Source organism: Phalacrocorax carbo, chromosome 11, assembly GCF_963921805.1.
Source record: "Phalacrocorax carbo chromosome 11, bPhaCar2.1, whole genome shotgun sequence".
NCBI lineage: Eukaryota > Metazoa > Chordata > Aves > Suliformes > Phalacrocoracidae > Phalacrocorax > Phalacrocorax carbo.
In genome coordinates this window covers 15,587,725-15,599,958 of record NC_087523.1, presented here as the reverse complement: position 1 = coordinate 15,599,958, position 12,234 = coordinate 15,587,725, and the positions used below count along the sequence as shown (strand labels likewise).

General features: G+C 42.2%; 1 protein-coding gene across 3 annotated transcripts in view; it reads right to left on the bottom strand.

Moving 5' to 3' along the window:
* The window catches only part of MAMLD1 (mastermind like domain containing 1), an 82,806-nt gene that overhangs the window by 22,788 nt on the left and 47,784 nt on the right, over positions 1-12,234 (bottom strand). For 2 of the 3 annotated variants that reach the window (XM_064463187.1, XM_064463188.1), the window contains exon 2: positions 10,010-11,737. In XM_064463187.1, coding sequence (XP_064319257.1) covers positions 10,010-11,737 — 1,728 coding nt within the window. The remainder of the gene's footprint in view (positions 1-10,009; positions 11,738-12,234) is intronic. The other variant, XM_064463189.1, reaches the window with a different exon arrangement.

Here is a 12,234-nt window from a genome sequence, read left to right as displayed (position 1 = left end):
GAGGAAGTCACAGGGTATCTCTTGGGAGAAGGGGGAAAGGAGAAAAAAGTATCTCATCCTTGTTATGCATCTATTCTGCTAAACGCCTCATTTCCACGTAGAAAACTAAGATGCTGCTGCAGAAAGCGTGCTGACTGAGCTGGAAAGGAGGAGAAAAAGGGGGTTGTACAAAACAAAAAAATAACGCTCATACGATCATTCATTCACTGCTTAAACACGCCCTTCGGAGCAATGGTAAAAGAAAACAGACTATCCAAATACAAGTGCTGTGTAAACTACCCGTCAATCCAGAACAGTAACAGTTTATATTTAATAATGCTGGAGAGTAAAGGAAATATTAAACACATTTATTATGCAAAGAGAAGCTTCCAAAAGCCCTGAGTATTTAAGTACTGAGAGAAACGGATTTGTTTATGACTGGGATACATACTACTGGTATCCCAGGATAGTATGTCCTCATCTTTCTGGAAAAGGAAGAAACACATTAAGATAAGCAGCCTGCAATCACAAGAGAAAAAGAGAGGGAAAAGTCTTTGGTAAGAATTTTTTTTCTTCTCCATTTGCTTTTGTTATTGCTGTGCCCGAGAGGAGGGGCAGCTTTTCTTCCTGCGCGGGGCAAATTTTGCTTCTGCAACTCATGACTGTAAAAAACAAACCCCAGAGGACTGCAAATAATCACTGGCTAAACCTAACTGATTAAAACATAAACTTATTCAAAGTTTGGCACGTTTACAACATGCTGGTAGGAACCCCCAAAAAAGAAAAACAGAAAAGCCCAAAATAATTCAAATGTAAATTTGAGCAAAGGTAGGAACGGTGCATCAAAGCTTCCAACTCTCTCTTTTTTGTCGCAGCACTAATATGCCATTGCCCACGACTGCTGCGCCCTTTGCTGCGTCCTTGTCCACTTTTGGTCTTTCTTGAGCATACAAAGACGTACGTACATGATTCACTGCGCTCTCAGAAATAATCCTGTAGTCGTCCTGGGATGACCTCCCACTGTGTAAATTTAGGTGTGTGTGTTTGAATCTCTACAAGATCAAGCTGTTAATGTAATGTCTTAGACCAGGATATCACACTACTTTGTCTACATTACAGGGCTTACCCTCCTTGTGGGTCTCTTATCAATTCTGTAATGGGGAAAAGAGCTTGGCTCAGCTTGTCCATAACCTGTATTCACATCTGCATTTGTCTGACACCGATCTAAGGTTACTGCGTTTTCATTACTTCAATGAGAAATGTTAAATAATTTTGCTGGATAAAAAGAGAATATTATTTGTGCTAAAGTAATGTATTTCCTATCTCCTTCTTTTAACATTCCCATATGCAAAGGGAATGTAATATAGGATTACTTTTTGTTAACAGTAGTGCTTTTAAGAATTACATGCTGATAATGATAATATTTGCCTTTAAATATGCTATAAAAATTAACTTTAAAACATACACATAATAGAGTGATTAGCCTTCAAAGCCTGAGGAAGGGCTGCTACATTCTGACTGTGGATTTCTATCAATTATTAGTGCCGGCTGCTTGAAATAGTCCAAAGTGCTCGAGACAGAAATACTACACAGCCCACACGGCAGACTGATATGCTTCCTAAACGTACAGTTTTTGAAGACAGCTCGTAATAGTGTTTGGCTTTCAAACCTTAATGTTAACAGCTTTGATGGGACTGCTTCTAATTTGTATTTAAGACCCATTACCTCTTCCTCTAAGCAATCTTCATGAAACATCATTTGTTCTAGGGGGGTATTTGCCATCCAGCACAGCTCTGTAATGGCCGTTAATTCACACCATTTTGCTTGCTCCTGTATTAATCAGCAAACTGTGAATCATCCCAGTGTTTCCAGACTCGCAGATGTACGAGAGAACCACCGAGGCCAGTTCAGTTTCTCTCCCCATTCAGACACGGAGACAATATCAGTTCCTGTTTACAGCCACGGCTTTGTTTTCCCCCACCCACACGCTGAAATTTCTCCAAAATGCCCAGAGAAAAAGAAATAAGAGACTGAGTTCATTTTACCAGGAAAGTTATTTCTAGGTATTGCATCTGAAACAAAACATGTTTGTACTTTTATTTTGTGTGCAGTGTTTACTGCAGCCAGGCAGAAATGACAGAGGAGCAGAGCAGAAGGACAAAGTCGGCTGCTCCAGTCACCCCACCCTGCCGAACCACCGTCCGGCGCCAGGCACATGATTTAACAGCATCTGAGGGACTCTCTTAGCTCTTTGTTTGCTTTTTATTCTAATTGTTAAATTAGACTTTGGTTCTGTATTTCTGCCTTCTGGAATACAGATGTAATTTTAGACTACTACAAGACAATACTAGGTAGAAACCACCCCAAAATCAAGGGTACAGACTGTGCTTTCACAGTATCGCTGCAAAAGGTATTAAAACTAATTATTAATTTCAGCATCAAATCTGAGGTAGTAAGAAGGGCATGGTTTTAGGGAAGTGAGCACATTTTCTGAAAGCCAGGCTGCTTTTAGCTCAAAATAAGCTCCCCAAACTGCCATTTACTAAGAAAGATAGAGAAAATACAGACAACGAACACACCTACCGTCCACAAATGTGGGGAAAAATGGAATTAAGATGTTCTGATTTTAATGGGAATTTACAGCGCCGATTAAATGAGTTGGGTGTACAATAGGGTCATGGAAACCATTTCCTCATTGCTATTCATCAGCACGCCGTGCCATGAACACACTTTTCCAGTATAAGAATTATGAGTGCACTGGCTTGGAAGTAAGGATGCAAGCAGTGTCTTACCCATCACTAACCACTATTCACATTGTTATTTTCAAGAACGATACAAGGAAGTTATGGCATTCATTATGAAGCCACACACTGAGAAGGTCCCTGAGTCTTTCCCTAGATTCCTAGGATGCTTATAACTTCATTGCATCTAAGAGCACAGTTGAGAAAAGATAGATGTTCAAAACCTTTTGCTCAACTGCTTGTAAATTAAAGATTCCTGCATATGGATTATTTTTTTTTTGTGGTAATAAAGAAAGCAAAGTGGGTTACTTGAAAAAAAAAAGCAAGCAAGAAAATCTGCAGCTGGGGCCTGATTCAGCCGATGTTTAGTCCAGGAAAACCTGCGAGTACTGCTACCAAGCTGCCTAGAAAACCTGAAAGAAACTGCCCACCTAGGCTGGCAGGATCAGAGTGGTTTTGGTACAAATGGGTGTCAGAATACGGTTCCACATCAAATGAATCAGACACTTTTTAGCGTGATACCACCACTTTCCCTACACCTTTGAGAGAAGAGGTTCTTTCCCACCCCCCACTGCAGAGCAGAAGGAAACAACTGCCTGTTGCATAAAGCTCAAAACCACAAAAGCAAGTTGTTTTTTTTTTTTAGAGTTAATGCAGAGCCTCTGTGCGATGGCACACTCTCCTCTGCTCACCCCGTGGCCGCCCGGCCCTGCCGGGCACGGCGTGGGGGGACACAGCACTGACATGTGTCCTGGGCACCGGGAAGCTCATTAAAAGCAGCGTCAGGCTGAAATTCAGCGCCTTGTCCTAAATTTCTCTGGGATAAGTCACACTTCCATCTACATGTTCACAGTACGTAAGTACTACTTCCTCTTGTCTTTCTCCACTGAAAACCCGGAAAATACCCTGTCAGCCCGCACGCACGTCACTTCATCGTCCTGCAGGTAACAAAAGAAGGACTTCCCTGAATACCTCCCAGCACCCCTCACTGGTGTTTATAGTACCTCTCCAGCCTCTTTTTTCTTTCCAAGAGGATTTTAATTTATCCAGCGTGGGATTCCCATAGAGTTGCCTGTGTCTTAAGTGCTAAATTGCTGGCAGAGCACCACCCATTTTATTAAACAGGTCATAACTAAGGGAAAGACCTGGCTGGACTGAGGAAAGTGCTGCAGCTTTGATGCAGTGTCCACATTAATTTCAGGTCCAAAAGGCCTGATAGTGAGGGTGGGGGAGGATGCTCCCGACGCAGTGTTCAGAAGGACTTGGTCTATTTACAAGCTTCTCTGCAGACTGCTTCCCCTAATGATGTGCTATGTGGTGTCCAAAAGTGCTTTCAGCACAACAGATAGCTAAACTGGAAGGAATGATGAGTGCATTAGGCAGAGCTGCTAGAAATATCAATGCCTGTAAACATCTTAAAATACAAGCCAAAGAACTGGGAAAGTTAAGGCATGGCTACAAGAGCTCCACTACAACAGGGGAACGCTTTGAAATACCTGTAGTCTAACAAAAGAAGACAACATACATGATGTAAAAAACACTGCAAAAGAGCAATGGGCTAAGATCAGATGTGCACTAAGTTGTTTATCTTGATTACTGCACTTCTGAAAATGTTGTAGGCCAAATTGTTGAGGCCAAACACACCATTTCTTTCCACAAGTTTACTCCTTACTTTCCAAAACTTATCTTACATTATTTATTTGCAGGGGAGGGAGGGGAAGGGAGAAGACGGCAGTCCAGTACTTTCAGTCAAGCTCCTTTCAGACTAGATTGAAAGAAGGGAGGGGAGAATCTCCAAGTTTGGAAAAAAAAATCAACTCAGTTGCAAGTACACGGATAAATATAAATTCAGAAATGACCATTCAAGAAGATGTTTTTACATCTGGGGAGAGGTCAAACTCCAGGCTCAGCCTCATTGCTCCCTGTACTCCAGATTCATCACCAGCTTCCTTTATTCGCCTATTCAGAGGCACTTAATTAGCTGAAGGGCTTGTTGCTTTGCCTTCAAAAGCTCTCCACTCCCTCAAAGGCTTTGCTTCGGTATTGTGCTACCATTGCCCTTTGAAATCAAATCTGTTTTTCTTCTCCACAGCATTAGTTTAAAAAAAAAAGAAGTAATATTTTTAAAACTTTTTCCAGAGGAAAAGAGGGAAAAAAGGAAAAAGAAAAAGAAAAAGAAAAAGACGAAAAGAAAAAGAAAGAAAAAGACGAAAAGAAAAAGACGAAAAGAAAAAAGACAAAGAAAAAAGGAAACAGAAAAGAAGAAAGAAAAGAAGGAAAAGAAGAAGGAAAAGGAGAAGGATGATGGGGAAATACCAGTGGAACTTCATTCAAAGTGGCTTTAAAGAGAATGATGCTTAAAGAAAAAGGGGAGGGGGTTGAAACTGCAGATGAAATCTGGCCTGTACTTTTGGTCTTATTAATAATACATGAAACTGTAGTTGTTTTATGTGTTAGGAAGACTCTTTGTGGCATCTCAGAAATTCCAAATAAGACATGTTTTTTCCCTGTACTTACAAAAGGACTGTAGGTACTCAAATGCTGTGGGCTGTGTTATCTGCTTTTTCAAACTCTTAATCAATCTGCATCAGAGCTTATAAACATAAAGTGCTGCTGAATCAGAACAGTCTCATCTAACAGTCATGGTGCGCTGACTTTTCATGGGCAGAAATAACTTCACATAACATAGGACACCCAGGAATCAGTCTGTGGTATTAAAATTTCTGTTTATATTAATAAAAGCCGTATTTTGTATTCCATTATATTTATTTAACCTTTGACATCTAATCTCTGGGTCAGTTTGCTCTTTATAACAGTGCATTTCTTCTTCAGTTTTGTTTCTATATTTAGAGAACTCGTGCTCAGATATAAGATTTTTTTTGTTTAATTTTTTTCCCCCTAGTATATTTAATCTAGCTCAGGGGTTTTGGTGTTTCTCTGCAACCTATAATTTACTCTGCCAACTCAGATACTGTATTGCTGCTTTTATCACAGTTAAAGAAACACTGACAAGTCATTTTCAAAGGTTTTTTAAGTCTTCAGCATCTTCCTCACTATCTCATATGCAGTCCACGTGTAGTAAAATATAGCCATCTTTACTGCAAATAGTATTATTTTTCTCCCTGTCTCTTCTCCTATAATTTTTCCTCTACCATCATTTTTGGCAATGGAGCTGAAACAAACATACCCTTCACTGCCAATCCAGTATACAACTATCTGGATGTCAGCAGGAATGTGGAGAGCTCTAAGAATAGCACATTTGGTTCCTACAGCGCAAGCGGAGCTCAGAAATGCACAGTGTGTCCCACCCAAACAATGGCTATTTATTAGCTACATCCCCCAAAAAAACAACCTTCTAAGCTGTGTTTTGGTTTTCACCATGTTGCAGAGCAGTGGGCAATACTGCCCTCCTCTCTGAGGCTCTCAAATTGTAACCCAGACAAACCTGGTTTGGAAAAGTAATGGCCACCCAAGGGTTTTCTTTTATTCCAGCCTGACTTAAACCGCAGAGATCACCGGCTCATTCTCCTGCCTGCAGGGGAAACCTCCTTTCCGTTCGCAAAGATCTGTGTCTGTTACATTGGTGGGAGTAAAAGAAGAGCTCTTCTGGGAGTGGTGATGTTGTATCAGCATTGCTGAAGGCAGAATTAGGCCCAATATATCTGACATGCCAGAATAGGAGATCTGCAAGTACAAACTGTATTTAGACATGAAAATCAGGGAGATGCCCAACTATCCAACCTGCCTGGGCAAATGCAGCTTTTCATACGCTTGGGAACTGCCAATAAAGTCAAATGGCTAAGCTTAAGCCCAGAAAACAGTGTGTGATAGTTTTGGAGACTATCTTTGACTCTCTGGCATTTACTACCATCTTTATATTGTGGATTTATGAGCCCAGACCTTGGAGTATAATTTAACTCAGAGAGTATCAGTCCTACAAGAGTAAAATGAAAACCTGCACATATCCACAAGAGCAATGTTAGCACCAGCAGGCTTTGCAATATCGCACAATGCAAACTGTCAGTGCCTCAATCAATATCTGTCAATGCTCGACAATAAAGACATAGCGCTTCAGATGGGAAATATTAGCCCTTATCAGATTTACCAGTTGTCCAGGCAATCCAGGATCTGGGATGGAGACTGATTACACTTAAGAGATATATCATTAAGTACAAAAATGGTAGAGCTGTGAGGTGCCACTAGTAACCCAGCTTTTGGAGTATGGAGTCTTTGCTTTAATACGCATTAAAACAACAGCAAAAAGCTCACTCTGGGTCTGTGTCCCGGCCGCTGCTCTCTTCCCCATGTTGCTCTGCCTGCTACAAGGATCAAATTTCATGGTTTATTGTTCTCCCTCCAACTGGCCACCATCCACATTCTTCTTCTGTACAAAGCTGCACCTCTTGTTCAAAAGAAGAGAGTACTATGCCTTCTTTTTATAAATTTTAGTCACATTTGCAAACACACACACAGAGTAAGGGGATGACTTTTAAACACTAAACAACATTCCAGAGAATGCTGTTATTTTCCTTTGAGCAAATTTCTGTGAATGAGGCTAAAAAAGGCAATTTGCCACCAGAAGGTTACCAATTTTTGAAGATACAGAAGTTGTCTCCCCTGTCTTCTGAATCTTTAATATTTTGCCTTTTAACGAAACAACTGCTCTCTGCTTGAAAAGTCCTATTCATCACCTGCCTCAGGGGAGAATTGGCACGGAGATTCTGCAAATCTCAAATTCAGCTCCGGGTACACTGCTGGAAATCAAAACCACAGTCACTGAAGCTACTTTGCTATAATGGAGTAAAATTGGTACACAGCAGGTTGGGTCCAAAATTTCAGTATCAACGTCTCAATGTAAATAAGAAATCTATTGCAGACAAATAACAGATCTACATGCTAGATACAAAGAAACGTAGCAAGTATCCCAGAATTTTAAGGTTTCCTACCTAGAATATTTTTTCCATGTAATTTTTATTTTAAATCAGCACTCAGGATCCATTTTCTTCTATGAGATTTGCAGCAAAGTTTTCAAAACCTAACAAAATGTTCCACTCCTGAACATCCACCATCTTTCTTCGGCAGCTCAACAGACTGTAAAACTGAAGCACTGTCATCTGGTGTATAATTATAGTAATAAGTCTTACTTGTAAAATGAGGGAGGCACCATAAGCTTACCTAACTAGTCTGAAAATGTAAAATGCTCATCACCTGTAATCGTTGTCTTAACTGTCCTTGATCCTTACTGATAGCCACAAAAGTATAACAACTGTCTCTCTGATGGTGAGAATCAGCTAAAAATGCAGCACGGGCAGAGCACTAGGAAAGTCGCTGGAAGAAGGGACATTTTGGCCAATTAGAGAGACTCACTGCAGGTATTTTTCTCCAACCCCCCCCCCCCCCCCCTTTTTTTTTTTGGCTAATCATTGATGTAGGGTGTTTGGAGGTGTAAGATAAAAATGCAAAGCAAGGAGAACTAGGGCGCAGGAAACCTCAGGAATCCAGCAGGGATGTGGCAATTCCACACACCCAGTGGGGGAGCCAGAAAAAAAAAAGCGCTCAAAGATTATGGACATACGACCAAAACTGGTCATGTTACTGCGGTTAACAACTTACCAGCCATCATCTGAGGAGCAGTAAAACACCGTGAATGTATTCTTCACCCACACTGCCTCCAGAGTAAAACATCTGATGGGCAGTAGTAACTCATGAAGCTGCAGGAACTTACTCACTTTCAATCATGTGTCTATCCATACTTCTAGATCCCAAGCCAGCAAGACCCCCTGCTATGTGTTTAATTTGGGTCCCACTGAACACAAACAGGGTCCTCCCATCCTTAAAGCAACAGAACTTCTTCAGGCCTTTGTTGAATTAGGGGCCTTCTACTGATAACCCTTTAAAGTGAACTATATATGGCATAGCATTACATGTTATTTATTTGGATAAGCAAATTCAGCAAGTCACCAGTCCTTCACAGCTGTTTTAAGCTGCTGTATTGAAGCAAGGGAGTACTGAGCGTGCACAACATGGAAAAGAGTGAGTTGATCGTAAAGTGGCACAGTGGAAATGCACCTCATTGATTTACCACTAAGAAGCTGACATTTAGTAACTATCCCCTTATTTCTCATTGATATCATAGGGCAAGGTTACACCAAGTCACCTACATTGAAGAAATCCACCTCTGTAAGAATCAGTCACTTAGCAGGGAAGGAGAGCAAAGAAACCCAGGCTCTGGAGTGTATTCCCCAGCTAAGCACCACTCTCTCGAGCGGATCCTAGCAGAGCTTCAGAGATCAGCCTCTGGTTTGCGGGGTGAGAAGTGTTTCAGTCCTTCACGAGGGGCTGATGGATTGCCTGTGTGCACAGCTAAGCAGCTTGAAGGATTCTACTTCCAAAGTACTGGTTCAGCCTAACAAGGTACATGGCTTCGGTGGTGAGGTTCAATCTGTTTCCTAGTATTGTTTGTAACAAAAAGATGGCTATTCCTCACACCCCAGCTGCTCCCAGACTGAGTCCCCGAGCCCTTCCTTGCTCTGAAGTCCCTGTTCACAGTAAACCTCTCTTATCCAGGTTAGTAGCAGATAGTGCTTCGCACTGCTCCTTGAGTCTCAGGAAGAAGGCTGCTGGAGAGAAATCAGGGCTGTGTCTCTCCTGCCAGCTGCATTTTGCATTTACCAGCTGGGTTGGTATCGCAGATCAACAAAGGGTGGGGAATGGCCCTCATCCAAAGCAGGGCATTGCTTCTGGCGAATGCTGGTAACAGGTATTTCAAGTCTGCCTCTTTGTACTGTTTGACCTGCTGTCCATGAAGGAGTCATATTTTAACTTCACTTCTCACCCCACCTGGTCTTTTCTAGCCTCAGAAGCATAACACAGAGATGAAGTTATTGAAGGGCACTAAGAAGGAAAAATATATTCCCACTAAAGAGATGATGGGAAACATAGTATGGGAACATCTCAACATCTTACAATATAAGCTAAGTAAGAATACCACCTATACACATAAAAATAATTTCTTTTGGTGGTACAAAATGTGTTTTGCCTTACAGCATCAAGTTCTCCACTGGGCTAGAAGAAGACAATGCATGGTGAAATTACAGTACACTTCACTTGAAATAAATAGTTACTTCTAGTAACACCAGGATGTTGTTACCGCCTTATCCTTGTATACACTGCGCACACCCCAGAAGTTTAGTGACATTGCTTTTGAACCACAAAGGAAAGTAAAAATAAGAAAATAAATGACTCGGTATTTTCACGTAAGCCCTATAAGACAGGAGAGACGTTCTCACCTGTCTGCTTTGAGATGGCAATGTGGCAGGCTGCATGTGTCTCTGCATACGATGTGGCTGTATCAGCTGTCGAAACTGCTGCTGGAGAAACTGGCTACTGTTAGCCTGCTGGGACTGCTGCGTGGCTGGAGACGGCTGCGGCTGCGGCTGCTGCTGCGGCTGCTGCTGCTGCTGCTGGAGATAGTGAATGAGAGACTGCTGCCCTTGTCCTGCTGTCAGAGGTGACATCTTTTGAGTAGCTGACTCTGAGGCAAAGTGAGACAGTGGTTTGGTGTTATTGAAAGAAAACTGGTCTTGGCTAACAGGGCTTTCATTCACCAGACCTGGCTGTAAGCTACTGGATGACTGTTGCATAATTATGTTCATATTTTTGGACTGGTTTGTAGTCATCGATTTAAAAAGCGAGCTCTGCATACTTGTGGGGTTGCTGGTGGGAGTGATGTTAGAGATTAATGTACCTTGAGGACTGAAGGGCTGCTGATGCAGAGCTGGGCTTGACAGCTTTTCTGGCCTGTATGGTGGAGAAGGTCCAGTGTTTGTGGAGGCCATGCTGGCAACCAAGTTGTTCTGTGGACTTTTAATGTTGTTGGCTGGTAAGCTGGCTGCCGTCAGGGTGGGCAGCATGGAGCTCTGTGGGCTGAAGGGCTGCTGGTTCAGAGCCGGACTGGAGAGCTTCTCAGACCCATAAGGAGGAGAGGGGCCATTGGATGGGGTGTTGTTGGAAGTCATGCTTGAAAGCAGAGTGTTTTGAGGACTCTGAATGTTGTTTCCTGGTAAATTATTTGCAGGCATGCCAGACACCATAACATTTTGAGGACTGAAAGGCTGATGGTGTGGGGATGATCCTGCCCTGTAAGGTGGAGAGAGACCAGGAGGAGACATAGTTGGCCAGCTGGGAGCCTGTACTTGTTGCTTAGTATTAGACACCTGCTTGCTAGCTGCCAACTGCTTTAGCTGCTGAGCGTGCCAGTTGGAGCCAGGTATGTTGGGTAAGGGTACTGGAAGCATAGCTGGTGGCTGGTTCTTGCTCTGAGCTGCTGTAGAGATGGGCGATGCAGCAGGTTTGTTTGAGGGTGGAACCTGGAAGTTAGCTCCAGCAGATGATGGTCTCATCTGAGGAGATCCTCCACTGGCTGGATTGCAGCCTGGAGAAAAATCTTTGTTAGCAACATGGTTCTCCAAGTGGGAATTCTGTGGCGAGGACTTTGGAGTGGTACTTATGCTTGGCTGAGGATGACTGAGCCCAAGTGGCTCTTCAGCCTTGCTGCACAAAATCTTCTCCAGATCCAGGTCGTTGGGAGAAGGATCAGGCATTTTTGTCAGCTCTTCCAACAGATCTTGCAGCTCTTGGTCCACAGACTGTAAGCTGTTTCCTTTCTCATCATAGTGGGCAATGTTATTGTTCTGCCCTCCTATTGACGCCTTTTGATTTATTTCCGTGTTGGGTGGCACTGAAAACGGGGAACCAATGCCACCGCCATTCATGTGATTGTTTTCCAGGAGCACCGAATGACCTGCGACTCCCAGGGAAGAAGCGCTGTGACTGGTGGAGAATGGAGAACTTTGCATCTCTGGACACGCCACATTGGGATTGGCACCTTGGCCCATGGCAAGGTTTACATCATCAAGACAAAGTCTTTTACTGTCATTTGGGAAAATGACATCAGGCACGCCACTGGAGGCAGGAGAGCTATCATCTTCCAGTTTTCTTTTAATGGATCCCTGTAACTGGGAAGAAAAAAAGGAAGAAGAAAGGATCTGTTATTGACCTTATTCTAACATGCTCTGAAGCTCCATAATATAACACTGGGTTAGAGATAAAGAAAATTAAATCATACAATTAAAAAACCAATCATGTGAGAAAAATTCAATCAGGATTTAAGTGGGTGCAACTTCACTGAAATCAAAAGAGTTATAGTCAGACGGGCTAAATCTCACATGTTGGCCTTAAAACAGATGTTAAAGCTATAAAATACTATCTGTCATGTGAACTGTAATAGAAGTTTTTTAAATAGTTTCTGGTACCATTTCAATTAAGATATTATACTCCCTGAATAGCAAACATGCCAACATTTTTATGGTTACATTTTTTAGGTCTAAACAATAGCAGATCTGAATGAAACCCTGGACTGAATTTAGTGACCTTCTGCCAGGGACTCGGATTAAATTCAGACCTGAGACAACTAAATTGTTTTACATTCTTTATAGGCAGAACATCTGAAATA